Raw genomic sequence first — 21,115 nt, 5'->3', positions numbered from 1 at the left:
TGGGTGATAACTGCCAAGGCCCAATGGCCAGAGTCTTAGAAGAAACCACAGATTCAGGATCCATGTGAGTGTAAACACAGAGGCCCCCCAGGGAAATGATTGGGTTAGCTTTTTATTAGGATGCTTAAAGATGACTTGGAAAATTCTGCTTTTTCAGGCCATCACCCACAATATTTGTCCATGGATGCATGCTGCATATGTTCTTTTTTGGGGGAAATAGGCTCTTTGGGGGGGGGTGTCACGGGGTGGGAACGAGAAAATGACAAAGTTTGTCTGCACGTCCCAGGAAGAGGCCATAGAAATGAAATCTCACGGTCACATGCCAAGAAAGAAATTCCCCTGACGTATTTCAGGGCCGATGCTTAACAGACCTGAACCAGTTTGCATTTCTATAGGCCAGAGATAGAACGGCAGGTGGAGTTCCCTGGCCCCAGCTGGCTTTCGGGACGTGAGCTGTGCAGACCTGGTCACGCCCCACGTGTCACACAGCTCAGACTTAAAGGGTACCATGAGCCCTTCATGTCAATAGCAAGGATTGCCCTTTTGAAACGGTCCTGAAGGACTTGGTATTTTAGGATTTAATTATTAGGGAGATGGCAACGCGATGCAGCTCTGAAACAAATGTCAGACTACTTGAGTAGAAGAGGAAACGGAGGGAATTAAAACTTGAAAAGCCATCTTCTGGTCGGCTTTCCCCTCCTGGGCTGAAGAGGCAACGAGCACCTCCAGCTAAGTGTTTGCTTAATTAGACTGCCCTGCCAGTTCTATTTCAAGTGACAGAGGAAACACCCTTTTCTAAACCTTGGCGTTTGATCTGTACTTGGTACCTTGTTTTGTTTGTTTCAGTTTATTTCGGTACGTTTACACAAGGTGTTCTGTGAGTTCTTGAGCACGAGGATGTATTGAGTAAGGGAACTTCTCAATGACCTTATTTGGACATTTTCTCTAATTTCTGACACATTGGGTTCATTTTACATTTGCCGGCCTACTGTGTTTCATTTCCCTAATATTTTTGTCCTCATAAATTGCATTCACCAGGGCAAAATTTATTTTACGTGGGTGGCATCAGTAAGTAATACATCACAAAGAAAGATTGGATTGCGCTGGTCTCTCAAATCTATTTCGAACTCTGTTCTCAGGCAGCGCAGTAGATGCTCACTGCCGCCTGTACCTCTGAGACGGTTATCATTGTTGCACGTGTGCTGTGTCTGTCCCCTGCTGGGCTCCCGTGTGCCTTCTGGTCATCCATCTCCTACGTGGCCAGCGTCCGGCACGTGGTTGCTATGCAGTAAAGATACTAGAGCTGCTACAACGTGTTACAGATAGGACAATCACAGGAAGACACTGTCATCACAGAGCAGAACTGTGCTTGTCAGCCCTCCATGATTTTAGGGGAGAGCAAATATCAAACACATTTTCAGACTGGTGAGTCTGAACAAGTTTGACAAATTGAATGGACTGTTTTCTAAGTTTTCTGCATCTGGAACAGTGAAAGTGACTTTTTAAAAATGGAGTGAAGAACTAGCCATTAAATCTGATTTCTCACATCCGCAGAGGGGGATGTGTCTTGCTGTGTCGCCGTCCCCATCTCTCCCCTACTTGGTGTCATGCAAAGGTGTGGCAAAGTTGTACTTGACCCCTGGTGAGGGTCACTGTGGGTGAACAACAGTGTGGGTGGAGCAAGCACATGTAGAATTACTCTACAGGATTTCGAGAGGAAAGATGAGGAAGAAGAAGAATCAGAATTGGATCAATTTGATCAGTAAAACTTAAACTTTGTTCACAACCAATGCAGCAGCCTCCATGGAGCCCGAGGTGGGGGGTGGTAGCTTCTGGAAGACCCGAGCTCTGCCTTGCTGCTGCCAGGTGTAGTTGTCACACCTGCTCAGCGCCCACCCAGCCGCCGCGTGCAGACGTCACTGTGTTCGCTCATTGAAGGTAACAGGATGGAACTTGTCTAAGTCCTTACTTATAGCCCATGAATCCTATTAGCATTTCTCCAATTTTCTCTTTTGTCAAGGGAACAGAAATCCATTATCAGATGTTTCCACAACAGTGACCTGATATTTCCTTCCCGGGTTTAGTGCTCAGTTGCCAAAAAGAAGTGAAGAGTCAGCAGAGTTTAGGTCAAGTCTCTGGAAGTGAATGTCTTCAAATTAACATGATTCAAGATCCGGTCAGTGCCTTCCACGCGCACGTGCAGTCCTCCACCGGGAGGTTTGTGGGAAAGAGGTCCAGCTCTCTTTTGGAATGCAGTGTGGATCTCAGATGTAAAGCAGTGCGAGAATCAGGTGACATGGGCCATGACTGTAGGTCATTTTCCAATTTTCAGGGAAACCATTGCCTCTGTAAGAGGCAGTAGCTTTTTCTGCCACCATCTGAAGTGCCTGAACCCGGACTTGCCTGATTTGTGGTAGTGAATGAGACAACCTTTGCTCTGTCAGGCTGAAGTCAGAGCCTTATGCACACTTTTCCTCCCCCTCCTCCTTGTTGGGGGGCCATTGGCCAGAGCTGGGAGAACTGCCTGCCTTTCACCCCCATCCTCTGTTCCAGCGTCAGATATTCCTACCTGACTGTACAGGTGGGCCACACACCCCTGCCACCCAGGGCTTAGACCTAGGCGTTGAGTCAGTGGACCTCTGGTGCCTGTACCTGCTCTGGGCCAGGATTCTCTCCTTCTGATTGGCCTCTCACCTCTGGTTTCCCTGTCACCTTTGTGGGGACTGCACGGGCTCGTCCGGCTGCTGCCTGCCCTTCTGTCCTTTCAGCTGGAGCTGCTCTGCCTGGTTCAGGACGGTCTTTGCACCTGTAACTCCCGGTCTTCAGAAAGGAAACGCCCTGCTGTCCAAACCCTCAATAACCAGGGTGCCCCTCTGTCCGGCCAGTCTTGTTATCCTACTGTTGTTCCAATCCCGGTGTGACAGTAGGGAAAATGAGAATGTAATAATGACCATAGCAACACCAAAAACAAGAGCCCCAGTAACGAGTATGTCCCGAGAGAAGCTTGAGCCCTCAAACCAGACAGGCAGGTTTGGAACCCAGCCTCCCCGCGTATTAACGTGTGACTCTGCAGTTTCCTTCTCTCCTCGGCAGCACCATTTCCTCGTCCTCAGTAAAATTATTTATAGAGTGTTATGAGGGCTTCCTCTTAATATTGTCCTTCATTTTCTCATGTGACCAACCCAGTTCAAGTGACCCAACATTATACAATTTAATTTAGAGATCCTTTCTCAGCAACGTGTCCACATCAGGAAAAAGACCACCAACGGTGCTCCTGACATTAGCAAAGATCTCCAGCGACATTGTCTGTTTTCTCATGTGTATGTAGGTGCATTCGTGAGCGCTTTAAAAATTGATGGCGACCCTGGCTTGCTGGCGCTGTGCTCTCCTGCCGTCTGCCTAGCAAATATTGTCTCTGCTTGCGACTGACCAGAGGAGGAGGCAGTCTAGTTGAAAGGCTATTGCTGTACAAATGGGAAAAGTATGCTCTTCAGCTGCACTCTTAGGAAATGGCGAGGGTGGCAGTGCATGGGGTCACCGGGTGCGTTTACTAGTGTAATGACCCGTGTGGGAAAGGACCGAGTTTGCAGTGTCCACATCCACAGTCCACCTTTAGCTTTAAAACGTGCTGCAGGTATTCGCCCATCCCTGAAAGGAAAGCTTTTCTTTTTTCTAAAGGCCTCTTTAGATGGGTTTTATTATACCAGAAGTTCCTTCCTTTCAACTTAAAGAAATGATTAATAGTCAGGAAAACATTTATAAATAGGATTACTGCACTTAGTTGCCCTGGTTGACTTTGGTTGTTTAGAATTTCAGGCTGGATATAAAAACTTTAAAGTTCCTGTATAATCTCAGTCACGTAGAGTATGTGAACACTTTCCCCAGCAACCACACAGAGCAGTTTTCTAGCCTCTGCCGAAACAAGCAGCTCTGGCGACCTCTTCTTAGTCCTCCCCAAGCCGCCTCATTTTCAGACAGCCCTTACCTCATCCCTTCTCATAGTTAGCTGAAATCTGATACCCTGTAACTTGCGTTGGTCCTATACAGTTTCCATCCTTTAGGGACAGACAGAACTGGCTTAATCCTTCCTGCAAATACCAGACCTTCAAATATTTGCTAACAGCTCGGCTGCAGGCCAGATCTTCCCTTTCAGACAGATCCCCCATTCCTCTTAGAATGTGATTCTGAGTCTCACCATCTTGTTTTTAGGCAACCTAAACCAAAGAATGGCTGCAACCACAGTTAGGAGGGACCTTGGAACCTTGATCCATGTCTCAGAAGGAATAAAGAAATGTGTGGAATCCTCACCTCCTCCATTCCAGATAATATACATCTGTTAATGCAGCCTCTTCTGGTCGCTCTTTTGGCAGCCACACTACATTGTTAATTGTATCAGTTAAAATACCTTAGTCCTTTCATTTGTACTGTTGTTTGATCTGTCTTTCTCTCTCTACATTAATGTAATTTTGAGGCCATGTGTGGGAATTTGAATTATCCTTATTATTCAGTGTCATCTTGATAGGGTCCAATTTGTGGAGTCAGCCTGGTATAGCTTTGTAATTTTCTTTGAGTTTCTAATATGATCAGCCAAGCGCATGTACCATCTTTCGCAGTTTCCCATTTTCTACCTGTTTGGGAAACTTGCCTTCTGTGGGTTCATTCACCCAAGTCTAGAAGAGAAAGCCTGTTACTTTCTCCTCTCATAAGCTGGTCTCCCTCTCAGCATCCACCTAAATGGATGCATTTTATCTCATCTACTTGTCAGAAGGTCTGTTTCACAGATCCAGATATTTGCAATGTTGATTAATGCCCATGACATTGAGTGCCATTGCACATAGCTGTGGAATGAGGAATTTGGGTCGTTGTCGATGGCGGCTGGAAGGAATGTGTGTAGTTGGGGGACCCTCCTCCCTGCGAGGTGGGTCCTTGTTTAATCTTACCCGGTTTCCCACCACCGCCAGGCTGCTAGACGCCATGGCTTCTGACTCCCTCGGCAGTTGACCCTCCTGGGACTTACATGATCCCTCTTCTGGGGCCTTCGCTGTCTAGGTTGGAGCGGGGGCGCCCAGGCTCTGCCGGCTTGTCCCGCGGGGGCCTGTGCCTCTGCACCATGGCACCTTCTTGCCCTTGTCCTGGCCAGGCTTCCTGACGTGCCTGATTCAGGGGAGGCCCTGGGCTCAGAGAGGGGCTGTGAGGGGCCGTGAGAGAACGTCAGCCAGGGCACCGCCTGGTCTAGACCGGCTGGGCTGCGGCTCTGTCAACACCTAGCCCCTGGGTGAGAGGGGAAGCCTGGGAGGAGGTGGTGAGAGGCACTGGCTGGTTCTCCTCTTACCTCTCAGGCTGGAGCGGCGGCTCTTTGGATTCCCTGGCGTGTTTTCTCTCTATTACAGGAAATGGAAGAGCTACCCCCTCGTTGGCCTGTGTAGGCTGCAGCGGCCCACGGCCCAGGCTGGCTGTGGCTCTCCTCTTCGTTGATTCCCTTGTCAGCCGGATTCTGCCTTTACTTACATTTTCTTCATTGGAAAATATCCCATGTCTCTCTTTCCTCAGTCTAGACACAAGTTCCAAATTATTTTGCTTTCTTTCCTTCTATTTAGTAATGTATCTTAGATATTTACCTGCTTCAATAAGTATACTTTTCCGACAGTTTTTATGCCTTGCGTAGTATTATGTCAGAGGGACACCCAGTAACTTACGTTTCCGTTGTTGGACTCATAGCTTCTTTCCAAGTTTTTGATGTTATGTGTAATGCTATTCCAAACATCTGTGTGCCGCACATTTTTATGCATATCTCTGATCATTTTCTTTGAATTAATTGCTAAGTATGGAATTGCTAGTATGCAAAACCACAAGTTTTTAAGCAGACAACAATGAGAGGTTATTATCCTTTTTTTTTTGCTTTGTTTTTTGTTTTTGTTTTTTTTTTGGTTCTTGTGCTTGTATCAGTCACCGTCCTCAAGCATTTCTGAGTTCTGTTTTCTCGTTTCTATAGACACCCAAGACTGAGCACGCAGCACCGTGACTCATAGAAGCGTATTAAGTAAATACCATGTTTCCCAAAAAATAAGACCTAACCGGAAAATAGGCCCTAGCGTGATATTTCAGGATGGCATCCCCTGAACATAAGCCCTAATGCGTCTTTTGGACCAAAAATTAATATAAGACCCAGTCTTATTTTCGGGGAAGCATGGTACCTGTAGACTTACAAAATAACACAAGTTTAATTCTAAATATGTAATAAAACTACTTTTTTTATGATGATTCAGAAATTATTTCAGGATCTTGTAGTTTGTTACTATGAATGTTCTCTTTAAAGTTATATTTTTAGTTACTCAGTGCATTAATGGTTTAAAAAAATAGAGAATATACATGAACAAAAAGAAATAAAAGTAAAAGTAAATTTTCCTAAAGCAGCCCCTTTACCACTTCGGTCTATCTCCTTAGCAGACTCTTCCCCAATCAAAACCAAACATGGACACCTTTTTAAAATCAGTAAATAGCTCTGTATCATTATTGTCAAATGTAAGTTTTCTGAAGCCTTGTATCTAAGTGTAGATGAAAAAGCATTTTCGCCTTAAAATTCTGAGTAACAATTCATATTTATAACTTACCTTGCTTTATATTTTCTGACATGCGATTTCGAAGTGTATTTGTTTTGTAAGGTTTTGTAAGGTTGATTGTTGCATTGTTTCTCTGCTCTCTCCGTCCTTATTTGTACGAAAACTTGCCTAGTTCCTTTGTGTTAAGTCTTTCCTTAGTTGCTCACTGCTATTACCCAAGGGCCTTGGAATCCCTTGGATACCTTTAAATTTCCTTTTTGGAAATTTCTGTACTCATTGCTCTGTGTATAATTATGTTGTGTTCCACATCCCTGATGCTTCATTAGTTCCCAACATACTTGATAAAAGAGAGGTAATTAGGGTATGATGGCTTCTTTTGAATTGTTGTCCAAGATAAGTGGAGGGAAATGCTGCATCGGTAAAAATTTACATAATAATGTGAACAGATTTTTGTCGCCCCAACTCTGTGTCATCTCAAGAAAATGAAAGCGTTTTATTTCTGGAAACTTTCTGCATGTATTCGTCTCTAAGAATTAAAAATGACCACTGCATGTGGTGGCCCACTAATTGCAGAATTAACGTTGCATCACATTGACTTCTATTATGCCCCGCATTTGTAACTAAATGGTAGCATCCTTCGTTCAGTTCTGAGACAGTTTCCATCCCAATTCCAACACTGATTGAAATCATAGCCTAAGAGGACATTAGGTATGAAACACTTCCCTTGACTTACCCACGGGAGCTTTGTAATTATGTGGCTAAAGCAAAACAAAGAAATTAGAAAGCACTGGATGCAGAAATGAAGTATTTGCTACAACATTTGAAAGAACTTCATACTTTCCTTCTGTGACCCATGACCAAAAGTAGCATTTTCTGGGTTGATATGAATCACATTCCTTTTCATTAGTTCTTGATTTTCCTCTGACCTACTTACTACCTGTCTCCGTCGTTTGTGTGAGGTGGCCCGTGCCTATTTTCATAATTTTACGTAGATGTTACTGCAGAATCATTCACATCGTCCACTCGGTGGGGGAAAGTCACTTGAACTTTTGTCCTTCCTCAGCCTCGGCAACAGCTTTGCTTCTGCCCCAAGTCTGTGAACTTAAGGCAGGGATGAGCCCTTCCTAGGTGCTCACAGCCCATTCCCGAAGTCTTGGCTGTACTACCGCATGATTGTGACATTGTCTGTTTGTGACTCTGTTTTCCAAACTAGGCTCCGAGCCTGGTTAATCTTGACCTTCACCAGGGCCTCACGCCGTATCTGGGATGTACCTAGTGCTCAGTAAATATTTGTTGGCCAGAATTTAACTGAACTGAATGCTTCCTGCCCACTGCCTCTGTTTCTTCACTAGCTGCTTTCCTGCCAACCCCTATATTTTATTTCTCTGTTTTTACCACTACCAAAACCAGGCCCCCAGTCCCTGATCTAACAACCTTGTCTCAAGTCACCTTCGTCCCGACTTCTTATGAGAGTGACACTATTAAAAACTTCTTCCTTCTTGAGACACTCCCACCTTTCAGGTTTCAGGGCTTCTGGCTCTCTTCGTGCCTCTCTCCGAAGCCCGTGTCTCCTCTTTTGATTTCCCATCTCACCACTCCACACCATCCTTCTAGGAATCACATTCAGGATCTCCACCATCCCTACTCAGGGGGCTTCCCCCATCTCTACTAAGCAGAGGCCCGAAAAAGATCGTGTTTTATTAAACCCGATGTCCTCCCATGCCTGCCGGCCTTCCTGGCTTCTTACTGGGAGCTCCATAGGTATTTGTGTAAAGAGTGGCCAAATGGACAACTTTACTTTGAAATTGGATCAGATAATAAATTATGAAATGATCACAATGGGATTTATAGTTGATGTAATACAGAATTGTACACCTGAAATCTATGTAATTTTACTAACAATTGTCACCCCAATAAATTAAAAAAGAGAAAAGAAAACAAAAGAAATTATGAATACCAGAAAGATGGGCACAATTCTTGGCCTTGCTCCTGACCTTCAACTTGTAACCAAGTGGCTTGTTTACTGAACGAATATATGTGCTAAGGATGTCGACTCTCCGTGAGGCTGCTGGGATATCCAAACTGACTTAATACAACTGTAGCCTAGGATCAGACAGGAGAAGGATCGAGACAGGGAGTCATGACCTTGTTACCCACCCAATGCCCCCAAAAGACTTCCAGTGTGAAAACCATGACAGTGGGGTCTTCCTGGAGTCTTCTGATTCTGTCATTGTCAGACTCTCAGTGATGTTTCTTTACCGCCTTTTCAATTAGTAATATCGTTCATGAAGGTGAATGCTAAAGGTTACTTCTCTGGGCTGTTGGTCTCTTGAGGATTCCAAGTGTTTGTTTTCTGGGTGTTTCTACACTTGTTTGGGAACCTATGTTATCTCACCACTAAAGACCTAAAAAGTATTTTATATAATCAGCAAGCGTTATACAAACATTGTCATTGTTATAAATTTGATTGCAAATACCAGCTAGAATATTAAGCAAGACGTATACCAAAAAAAAAGCCAATGATTTTAATTTGGGGCTTCTGATTACACTCTGATTACTTTCTGATTGAACCGTTTAAGTGTTCTGATTTTATTGAGCTCATTTACAATCGTGACCAAATGAGTCAATACAGAGGCCCCAGGTATCTCTGAATTTCAGAATTTCCGTTTCCTGGATGCAATTTAGGTGTAAATAATTTTTTGCTTGTAGTCACCCATGACCTTTGTGGGCTCTTATTTTTCCCTTTGGAAGTGTGAACAGAACCCTAATTTATTAGTTTTTTTAATTGCTCACTGCTGCTTTGGACTGAAGGTGCCCTCAGTGTTCATTGGTGATCAGGTGACTTTATGGGCTCCGAGTGCTGCCGCATGGAGCTGCAGTGGAGGAATACTTGCTGCTGTTCACATGACTTAGTTGACATCTGAAGCTGATTTACGTACAAAGCTTTACCTGGACACTTTAGACGTTTACCTTCTCTTAGCTACCTGGGTTCCATTCAAGAAGCACAGTGTTACTGTTTTCTTGAAAACAAACACGCGTGCACGCACACACACACACACACACACACACACACACAGACACACACACACCTACCTCTGATTAAAATGTTCACTTATTGAATCATTTATGTAATTACATCTGCAACAACACTATTTCCAAGTAACTTCATGTTCCAAGTTTCTTGGGGTTAGGACTTCAACATATAATTCAACCCATAACAGTATTTAATGCCTGAAATAATCAGATGACAGACATTTTTATTTGGCAATTCTTCATAGGAGAGCTGGATAGAAGTAACTTACACTGAGTGTGTTTCAGAAACTAGCTAGAACGACAACTGTTGCAAGATCATAAACTCTATCATAAGAAAGAATTGTGCGATTTTTCTTGACATATGAGTACTACATAGAAAAACTTGTTTTTCGAGTCTCTGCTCAGGTGTTTCTGACCAACTCTATCAATATTGACATGAGAAAAAGAGTTGGACCACGTTTGTAAAAACCCATCTAACTTATTTTTTAATTTTTGATTATGTACATTTCCAAATATTTGCAAAAGTAGTGAGAATAGTTAATAATAAAGACTGTATACCCATCTTGCAGCTTCAAGAATTGTTGACTGTTACCAATCTTGTTGCATCTACCCTCTTTCCACCTTTTCTCTGCTGAAGTCTGTTAAAGCAAATTGCAGGCATATAATTTCACTTATATAATTTTTTAAAGATATATAAATGTAGCATGTTATGCTTTGTCACTATATTAACATTAAGAAAGAGAAAAGTAAAGCTATTCAATAATATTACAAAACATACTCTGGTTTTTGCAAAAGGTTTTTGCATTGAAACGTGATTCCTAAGTGTTCTTACCACCTTCCATCCTCCCAGAATTGCGGAGCTGCAGTTTCTTTTGCCCGCCACTCTTGGGAAGATTCGGGATGCTGTTAGACAAGTGGCATGCGTTTGCTGAAAGGGGAGAGTACGATCTCCGGTGTCCATGCCGTGGGCAGACCTGTGTTCTTAGTCATGAGCTACCTGGGAGCACAGAAACAAGGGCTGCTCCACTAGAATAAGGAGGGTCAGACTGGAAGTGGGAGAGAGAGAAGGCCAAGTGCACAGGGCAAGAGCCCAGTTCAACCTCCTGAACTCCTTTCACGTCTCTCACAAACCCCAGTTCAACTCATTCCAGGCTAAACAATAAAAGACTTAAAAATAATGCAGTGAGAGGGGTGTCAACTGTGGACTTTGGTGATTGTGACGTGTCAGTATAGGTGCCTCAGGTGTGACAAATGTACCATCTGGCGAGTGTGTTGACTCGGGGAGGCTGTGCACACGTGGGGACAAGGAATATACTTGGGAAGTCTTGTACCTTCCGTGCAATTTTGCTATGAGCCTAAAACTGCTCTTAAAACAATGGAGTCTTTAAAAAAAAATTGCAGAGAGGAATCTGGTGTTATGAGCTTGACAAACCCCTGTGTAGAATGTGTGCGATATTTTTTTTAGGGTTGAATTGAGGAAACCCAAAGTGCACAGCGAGTGGTTCATATATGGAGCTCGTATTGCCAGGTTACAATGGCTTTATGCCCTTCGGCACTTCAAGGGAAAGTTAGATTCTTTGGATGATTTTTGAAATCAGCACAAAAACACTGCAGGATCTGAGCTTAAAAATCAAACCTTAGGATTTCCCTTCAAACACGTTTGCGTGATTTGTCAGACACTTACCTTAAAGGGATTTGGGGGGCAGAGGGGGGCTCCCATAAAACAGATACGCCTTTATACTAGTTACTTAAGATACTAAGATTATGTTATTGTATATTAGTAGTTGGTATCAGAAAAGTCTATTCCATTTCAATTTTGAGCTGAAGAATGTGGGAGTAAGTTGAAATAGGTAAAGAAGGGAGACTGTTTAGCAATTACTTCTTGGCATACGTGCTGCTGTCATTATCTGCACCCATCCAAGTGTGGCTTTGGGGCCAGTAATCATCAAAGCTTACCTGAAAATTCTTTCTCCCCCAACCGTCCCTGCAGACTCTGGATCACTCCTGACTCTGACCTCTCACCTCCCAGCCTGCTTCCTCCTTTCCACCATCAGCCACAAATGTGGGTGTCCCCAGGATCCCTCTTTCTGCCCGGAGTCCTCATTCACCATCTTGCCTTCCACTGTCAACCATGTAGACACCTCTGAAAATCTGCTCTGCTGTCTCCCGCTGTCTGTTGACCTCTCACCCCGACATTCCCCTTGCTTGCACGACACATGTCTGAGAGACCCACCAGCACATTATACTCAACTTGTCTAAACCGGAAACCCCTATTTAAACAACACAAAGAATAGTTTCTCCTCCTTCAGCCTGTACAATTCCTGTGGACAGTTTACCCAGGTTGCGTGTCCCCAATGGCAAGTTCGTTCTTTCTTCTGGGTCTCCGCCCTTCATTTCCCACAACTCCCCTTATCATTTAGGATTCTTTGCATTGCAAGTACAGAAAACTCAGTTCAAACTGGCATAAACAATAAACAGTGTGTATGATATGCGTGTATGTGTTTGGAATGTTAGATTCGGTCAGATCTCTGAAGGTGTGGGTATATAGGGACAAAATGAAAAGTTTAAGTGGTAGTTGAGGGTTCCCATAACTGAAAAGTCTGGAGGCGTGTGCCTTACCCACACAGAGATCTGCTTTCTTGCTTTCTGTCTGCGTAGTCTCCTGGGCTCGGTTTCACCTTCACGCTCCCATCCTGTTTCCAAGATGGTGACACGATTTGCCCAGCTGCTCTGGCTACTAACCTAGGGGCCATCTTTGACTCTCATTTACACCTTATATTCAGTCCCTCAGCTCTTGAAAACATATCTCAAATCCAGCCCGAGAGGAATGTGGAAAGGAAGCCTCAGTACGACTTGGTGACATTAGAGAAGAGGAAGTTGAAGAAAAGGTTCAAGACGATTCTCCTGGGGAAAGGGAGGAGAGGGGTCCCTGGTCAGAAACACAAATGCTGGGATTTTTGACATAGTTTATTGGGCGTATGTGCACAAATGCTTGGAAGCAGAAAGAGCGCGCTGCCTGAAGAATGGCATTCCTTCTAATATGTGAGAAAGCACATTTGTTTGATTTGTTTTCATACAATTTTATCTTGTATCCCATGAGAAGACTGATTTCATTGTTACAAATCTGAAACCAATAATTTCCTTTTAACATGCAAATATAATATAAGCTCCATTTTTCATTACTTTCCCTACAAAGCTGGAAGCAGTTCACTTGCCTTAGAGATTTTCATTTCATTGTATTCTGATGTGACGTTACCTTTCATTAATCCCTTCCAGCTAAGCAGAATTTAATTAAAACCATCTCATATGATGGCAGCCATTTGTGTATTTAAAAAAGGAATTCTCGGAAGCTCAGGTACAAGTCTTCCGTTCTAAACAAAGTTGAGCTATTAAATATAGTAGGTACTTTCTTGAATTCAGGATTTGTTACATAATGGCTTTTACGCATTAATTTTGTATAACAATTTTGTACTGTATTTTTGCATACAGTAGTACCTCCTTTTACAAGGTGATACATTCCAAGACTCCCCAGGGGATGCCTGAAACCTAAGTACTAAACCCAATATACAGCAGGTGCCAAAAAAGTGTATACACATTTTAAGAAAGGAAGAAAACTATTAAAATGGTAATACTCGATATATACCGATAACAAAAGATGAATACAAGTCGCGTTTGATTTCTGCAATTACAAAAGGTGTTCAAAGTGGTTACCATAAGTGTCCAGACACTTCTGATTATGGTGAACTGCTGCTTGAGCGACGTTGACCAAAGTGTCCACTTGTATACATTTTTTTGGCACCTCCAGTATATCATGGTTTTGTTGTGTTTTTTAATATATATACCATATATACCTATGATAAAGTGTCTTGTAAATTAGTTACAGTAAGAGATTAACAAAAAATAACTAAAACTAGAACAATTATAACAATAAACTGTGATAAAGTTATGTGAATGTATTCTGTCTCTCCCAAAAGATCTCGTTCTACTGTACTCACCCTTCTTGCAGTGATGTAAGACGATAAAATGTCTTAAGTCCAGAACTTTCACCTTTTCACTTAAAGGAAGAACTTTACAGCTTCTCTTTGGCACGTCCAGATTCCAGCATCATTACTCTCATGCTTTGGGCCGTTATCAAGTAAAGTAAGGGTTACTTAAACATAAGCACTGTGATACCACGACAGTTGACATAACCAAGATGGCTACTAAGTGACTAACGGGCAGCGGGCATGGACAGCTGGACAAGGGCATGGTTGGCATCCAAGCAAGCTAGAGCAGGGCGGCACAGGATGCCATCATGCTAACTCAGAGCAGTGTGCAATTTAAAACTCATGAGTTATTTATTTCTGGAAATTTTCATTTAATATTTTCAGACCATGGTTGGCTGCAGGTAACTGAAACCACAGATAAGGAAAGGGAGGGGTACTGTATGTTCCATTTCACATGACTATAACCTGAATTTGAAATGATATGAACTTGAGACTTGAAGGTGAAAGGAAATAATTCTTTTAAAGAGAAGTGGAAAATGACACATGAGTGTGCGCTTTTTCCCCTTCAATAAACATGGCAGTCCACGGCAAGTGTAAATAGGGGGAATCCCATTATGCATATAGATTAAGTGACAAAGTGTCTCAAGTGGAATTGTTGGGTCAGATGGTAGTTCTATGTTTAATTTTTTGAGAAATAGCCATGCTATTTTCCACAGCAACTATACCATTCTCACCAACGATGTTCAAGGATTCCAATTTCTCCTCATCTTGCCATCGCTTGTTGTTTTGTTTCCTTTACTGACAGCCTTCCTAGTGGGTATGACGTGGTGAGTGATCACCCTGACACTTTCTCCCATGTGGGCGCCATGGCTGCACCTACGTGATTGGTATGTGATTGTTGCCACCATTGCACCATGGCGGTATCACAACACACCTATTTTTTTGAAATTTTTATGAATTATGGAACCAAATATAGGTGACTGTTATTTGTTCTGTCTCTGAAACCTACTTTTGACAGAGGGCAGAAACTCTCCTAAATTTCCATTTCGTTTACTTCCATACATAAGATTAGTGTCCAATGTGGATCGATAGATGGAACAGTCTCAATTTTAAAGCCAGGTGACTTTAAGAGGTGTCATTAGTCCAGGCCTGTGGTCTTCATTATTTTTGTCGTTTGCTTAGTGTGACTTGTGCGTTTCACATGTCATCCACCACTGTTGGGCAGCAGAAGCGCGTCATATAGAGGATAGGGGAAAGCGATTTTGTGCTTAGAAAATAATTCAGTGAAGATTTACTTTGTCGCTTTAAGCTGCAGGACAGCTTCCTGCTTTAATACATCTCATTTGGTTATACAGGAAGAGGGGCCCTGAAGTCTTAGAACATGAGGCCCTCGCAGAGTCTTGTTGGCCGGCCTGCGCTAGCTTAAGCGAAGGCTTGTGAAAGGGTCAAGGGTCCAGCTCCAAGACAAAGAAGGAATCTACCATGACATACGGCTGCACTTCTTCCAACTGAGTGGCTGCTGTCCTAACTGTCCCTTCCTCCTAGCCAAGGGCAGGCAACTATCAAAAAAGCCTGTTCTGTGACAGCTACCACCTTATCCCCTCTCCCCCCCCCACCCCAATTCCCCTTGCTCCACATAACGTGGTGGGATGAAGACCTTTAAGAGTTCCAAATGAAAAGGATAAAAACAACAGCTCCTGATTTTCGGCCGGAGGAAACTTGGTGCCATCCATCCCAGGTCAACCCAATGCACTCATTATTCTCTCGTTTTATTGAGCCAGTCTTTTCATCATTCAGCTACACGAGCAAGACTTCTCAAAGGTTTGCATCACATTGTCTTACAAAATACGCATTACCCAATTTAGTTTGGAACTTGAAACCGAAGGTCAAGGCCAGCCATCAGTGATTTTGGAATCTCCGGCCCTTGCTCCGTTTTCTGGGACAGTCCTTCCCAGGCAAACGCGGGCGTCAGTGCTGAGCTCCTCATCTCACTGGAGGTGGGGATGAGGGCAGCGGAGGGCTAACCCAGCTTTTCCTCCTGAATCAGTCACCCAGGCAGGGCACGTTCTGTTTCTTCTTCCTTTGAAGAGTATCCGTTCTGCATCTTAGCTCTTTGAAGATCCGCTCATAGGGTCTTTATCATTCAGATAACTTGTGAGTATGAGTTATGGAAACACATGATCCTTCTCTCCACGTCTTGTTGAGTGGATCCAGGCACTTCTAACTCTGATATTTTTAAGTAAGGTAGGGGACTGCTAAGGCAGGTGAGGAGGAAGTATTTTGGGGTGGGTGTGGCCTTTTGCTGCCTTGTAAATTACACTGAGCAGTGAGGTCCTGGTTCGTAGGATAAAACTGGATATGAGATTTTTTTTTAAGGCATATAATAAAAATACTTCAGAGACATAATTGTATTGGTGGGTAAATGGGAATAGAAAGGGTAGATATAAAAACAAACTATCCATCCAGAGAGACTTGATAAATGTGGGTTTTCTTAATAAATGTAAAGATGGATTAAAAAAAAAGAGATGAAAGACCCCAAATGTTTGAACAGTATTAAGTAGGGAATCAGAATGTTTACTTTCCCTTCAAAACAACATAAACTATGATGAGACAATAATGCTCTTGTGACCCTTTCCTGTTAGCAGTTTATCCTTCTAATTCCAGTGAATGAAAGATGCCTGTGCCTGGGGAGAGGGCGCAGAGGAGATTAATTTGTGCCATCACAGCGCTGCTTTATTATTCACCTGTAGAGAGTGTTGCAATAGAGATGCTTTTAGCAGAAACACAGGGGAAGGCCTGATCTGAGGGCTCGCGGAGCTGAGTGCTGCCTTTTGCAGTGTTGGGTGCTGCCCGGGGTGGGGACGGAGTCCCAGAGAGCAGCTTCCAGGCTCTCGGCCTCACGTGGAAAGGTGATGGTTCGGGTAGTAGATGGCCGTCAGCTGTAATCAGATGGCCATCCGCTGTGGCTGGGTGGCCATCAGCTATTACCGGTTAGCCATTGGCCACTAATAGAACGGACATGGCTACTCTAGGGGGTTGGTTGGTTGGCAGAGAAGCGGACTGCAGATTGCAGCTAGCAAGTGGGGTTAGCAAGTGGATTGTGGATTGCAGATCGTGTGGATCCTACTTCCTGTGTCTCGCCCTGCCGCCAGCGAGACTGGGGTGCAGGAAGACCCCTCGTTGGGGTACTGGCAGATGTTTGCTTTTGTGTCTCGACCAGCCGCCATCGAGAATATAGTGGTATGACTTCCCTATCTATGGCTCCATTGGTGTTCCTTCTTGGCCTCGCCATATTTTTATGTCCACCCGCCAAGAGCAGGACCAGAGACCCTGCATGACACGGGGCAGCCTGGGGGCTCTTTTCTCTGTGATTTCCTGCTCCTGTACCGACTGCACAGTGGGCAGGCCTGGCAGGCAGCAAGCTAGAACTCCTCGCTCAGAGCATCTCTGCTTCTAAGGGGAGGTTCTTTAATAGACCTTCAGTTGTCACGTTCCTATGGGTGATTCCCTCACCTGTCCAGCTCTGCCTGCTCAGTGCCAAACCTGCATTTTCTTTTTTAAAAAAGATGTGCTTTTACAGTGACACCGTATTATGACCACCTTAAAATGAAACTATTTAAACAGATACCAATTGTCCCTTGTCCTACTTCCCTGACATAGCATACCCACGTCTTCGTCCTCTGGGCTTCACGTATATTTATATATATGCTTATTAAATACATATCTAATTCCTTTTGTCATGTGCCCATTGTCCTGTCACCTGTGTGCAAAATCTTGGTACCTACTCTTTTATTGTCTCTGCTCCTGTCAATGGACATGGCATGGTGGAAGGAAGGGGTGCTGTGGGGTCAAGCAAACCTTAGTATGAATCTCTCTCCGCTACATACCGGTAGTACTGTGTTTCCCCGAAAATAAGACCTAACCGGAAAATAAGCCCTGGCATGATTTTTCAGGATGCCATCCCCTGAACATAAGCCCTAATATGTCTTTTGGAGCAAAAGTTTATATAAGACCGGTCTTATTTTCGGGGGAAAACGATAGGACAGTGACCTTAAGCAAGACCCTAGGTTGCCTGTTGGTCTATCCATCTGTCCTTTCCTTCCATAAAATGTAGATATTTATTAAGTAGTGTTCAGAGGCTTCAATTCTATAATGCGTGTGAAAGGACCCAGCATAATGACACATGTCAGGGTGCTCAGTAAATGGTTTCTGTAGTCACTTGGCAAGTCCCGTCATTTTCTGCAATTTCTCTGGCATCTATTACTTGCATTTCTTAGCAGACTGGATGATGATGGGCAATTGCTTTCATTCCTAGACTATACGAGAGGCTTCTAATTGGCCCAGATTTATTCCATTAAATTCTTCCTGTCATCACTATTTGCCCTCCTAGAGCTCCGCTTTTGTTTGTGTTACTTGTGTTCAAACATTTCCGTGGCTGCCAATGCTTATCAAAATATTCAGGATTTCATACTGGCCACTCAAGGCCCTCGAAATACTCCCTTAGTACGAGGCTCAGTACTTGGTCTCTTGGCATCTCAGCTCTCAGCAAACCTGCCGTCCTCTCCCACCCACGGAGATGACTGGCCCTCTGCCATTGGCCTGGTCTACTGACACGTGCGCAGGGCGTTACAGTATCATTGGTGGGAGAAGAAAAGAGTACATGAGCCAAGAATCCGGAAGTTCTAGCCTCCCTTCTGTAGTGAATGAAGACGTGGGTCTTACCCTGTATTTCTGGTGGTATATTGCTTTTTAGCATGTATTATTCAACAAAGAACAATATAATACATTATGCCCTTTGGCGCTAGACTTCAAACTTTCGAGAAAAGACTGACTATATCACGTTATTTTTTTGTATCCTCCATCTTTTTGTATCCATAAAAATCTCTTAGGGGATAACTTATCAGTATCTGTAACTAACAATTCTTTTATTGATTCATCTTTAGGATTACATATCAAAACCATGTTGGGCTGGAAAATCTATGCTGTGTAGTGGATTTGGGTAGATTTGTGGGGACTCTCCCAATCCTTGGCAGCTTCAATGGCAAGCAGGCAGAAACTAGAAGGGGTGAGGGTGGACCCCAAGCTTTCTTCATTTCAAAGGGCTGTTTTCTGCAGACTGGGTTTATATCTTAATGAGTTTCTCAAGTTCAAAATTTAGCTGAGGAAGTTGTGCACCCCACTTTTATGGATACCCATATATTGTTTGCAGTCTTTATAGTTATATGCTTTATAAACTCTTTATAGTTTATTTCACCCACAAGGTATGACGTTTATGAACACTTATATGAGCATGTGCACGCTGATAGAAGACGGTGCAAAGTACTTTCAATTTTGATTCCTCGTTTATACCTTACGATCTCTGTCCCTCTCTCCCTCAACTTTAGAGACTAGGAATTACAATTTAGGTCTTCTTGGGCCCTGTCAGTGCTGGCACTTTATGATTCCGTTATCTATGAGTCTAATTAATACCAAATGTTGCCAAGGCTCAAATGAAATGCCTTCTGATTGCTGTTTACAAGACTCTGTCTGTAGTGAAATGAAATTGACTTCTTACAGTACGTAGCCCTGTTTGGAAAACAAAGCTTGTGTATTACATCTAGACTATTCTAATTTCAATTTTTTTTTCTCTCCACCAGTTTGCTGTTTTGTGGTTCACAAGAGGTGCCATGAATTTGTTACTTTTTCTTGTCCGGGTGCAGATAAGGGACCCGACACTGATGTAAGTAGTCTGGAAACTATTGTTGGATGTTAATGCGTGTTTCTGAGTTCAATTTTTTTTAATGCCTATACAACTGTTGTTCGTGCCCATACTGTTAATGGGAGGACTTATCAATTAGTCTCGTATAACTTTGGTTTGTATTGATGAACAGATCTGTAGTCCTTTTGAGCCCTGGCAGGACCACTTAAGGGTCGGCAGAGAATTTCTTATCAGCTGGTCCACTTCCATCTCCCACCCTGGGCGGCCACGTGGACTAAATCCACCAAATGTATAGGAATAGCTTTTATAAACACAATGTGAGAAAATACTGACAAACTTCACAGTGAACATAAATCACCTTTCAGTTTCTTTCTAACGGTTTATTAACTAATAGGTCCGTCATTGCTTTTGTCCAATGTAACAAACTATCTCTAGTTTGTTTCCTGAGATCCTTGCAGCCTTTTCATTATGGATTATGAATGCGACTGTTGATTTAAATAATTTAGCATCTGTTTCACTGAGCATATGATCTCTGAAGCTGCCCATGTGTGAACATGTAATTTTGCTTATTTGTCTTCTAATTCTGCCTGTCCCTGTGATGAAGCATCTCTTGCAGCGCTCGTGTGCCGAAAAACGGGATCAGCACAGGAGAGTGGGAGTTGGGTGGCATGGGAAGTGCCGATATCTAAAATGTAATGAGCGGAAAGGAACCAGGGCTGTTACATGGAAAGTAATATGCTAACTGCAAAAAAAAAAAAAAGAAGAAAAATCGTGGGGGAGGCCTGAAGAGTAGGTGTTTCTATTCTGAATTGCTTTCCGGATCACTGTAGTCACTAATACTTAAATTAGGTGCTTCAAGGGATTCCTACCTTCGGCACTGAGCCCGTCAGGAAACTTGGATTTCACGGTGGCTTTCGCAGTGTAGGCAGGGCTGCATTCTCCCCTTGTCAGGAGAGACGGTGTGTTCATAGGCAGCTCTGAACGATTCAGCTTTGTGTTGTTTTAACACACGTAATGAAGGAACTCACCGTTGGAGTCTTGGTGTGTGGGAACCTGCCGCGTTTCCGTTGAGATGCTGGTGGAAGCAGCTAGAATGGGTGCCCCGTCTCTGAGCCACCTCCGTCCTGCAAAGACTCACAGAACGTGGGAACCAGAGGGGATCTCAGAGATAATCTAGCTTTAGATCCTCGTGGACCAGGAAGCCCAGTCCACGAGTGCTGAGTGACTTCCCTATGTACAAAACAACTTCTGAGTGTCATCCACCCCACCCTTTCCGTACTCCCCTTCTTTCTGGAATGTTGTCTCCATTTGGGGCATTTTAGAGATTCTAAAAAACGTGCAAGTGAAGAGCACCAGCTTTTTCTGAGAGTTGAGTGAAGCATGACGTGGGGATCCCGCCACCTCCCTGCTCATTGTCCTCCACCTCAGCTTCCGTGTTAGCTTTCGCATTTCTCGTCTGTCTCCTCTCATTGCGGCCCCGCCGAGAATGGGGGCGGGGAAAGTGCAAGCAGGCTGCAGGAGTGTGAACAGTTTTTGCCTGACCCTCCTTTTCCTTCCTCCTTCCACCTTTTCATTCTTTTGGTTAAATACTCCTTATTGAGTACTTAATATGGGGGGAGGTAGACATTAACATACCTCTAATTAAAGTCAGATACAGGTGTTCTGGGTGTGTTTACCTAAGGGTCCTACTGTAGGTAGTCGGAAGGTTTCCCCAAGGAAATGGCATTTAAACCGAGCTCTAAGAATACGTAGGAGATCGGTAAACAGGAGTGTGTGTGTGTGCATGTGTGTGTGTGTGCGCGCGCACGCGCTGGGGCACAAGAAGCCCTGCAGAGAAG

At 43.7% G+C, this 21,115-nt stretch overlaps 1 protein-coding gene across 3 annotated transcripts in view; it reads left to right on the top strand.

The window, feature by feature from the left end:
• The window catches only part of PRKCA (protein kinase C alpha), a 376,298-nt gene that overhangs the window by 135,436 nt on the left and 219,747 nt on the right, over positions 1–21,115 (top strand). For 2 of the 3 annotated variants that reach the window (XM_019732863.3, XM_088802330.1), the window contains exon 3: positions 19,216–19,298. The exons of the other annotated variant lie outside the window; for it this stretch is intronic. In XM_019732863.3, coding sequence (XP_019588422.1) covers positions 19,216–19,298 — 83 coding nt within the window. The remainder of the gene's footprint in view (positions 1–19,215; positions 19,299–21,115) is intronic. 3 annotated transcript variants of the gene reach the window in all.

The sequence above is a fragment of the Rhinolophus sinicus genome, chromosome 12 (assembly GCF_057876585.1).
Source record: "Rhinolophus sinicus isolate RSI-liver-muscle chromosome 12, RSI-T2T, whole genome shotgun sequence".
NCBI lineage: Eukaryota > Metazoa > Chordata > Mammalia > Chiroptera > Rhinolophidae > Rhinolophus > Rhinolophus sinicus.
The sequence above is the reverse complement of the archived record's forward strand: the minus strand, read 5'-3'. Positions and strand labels throughout refer to the sequence as shown.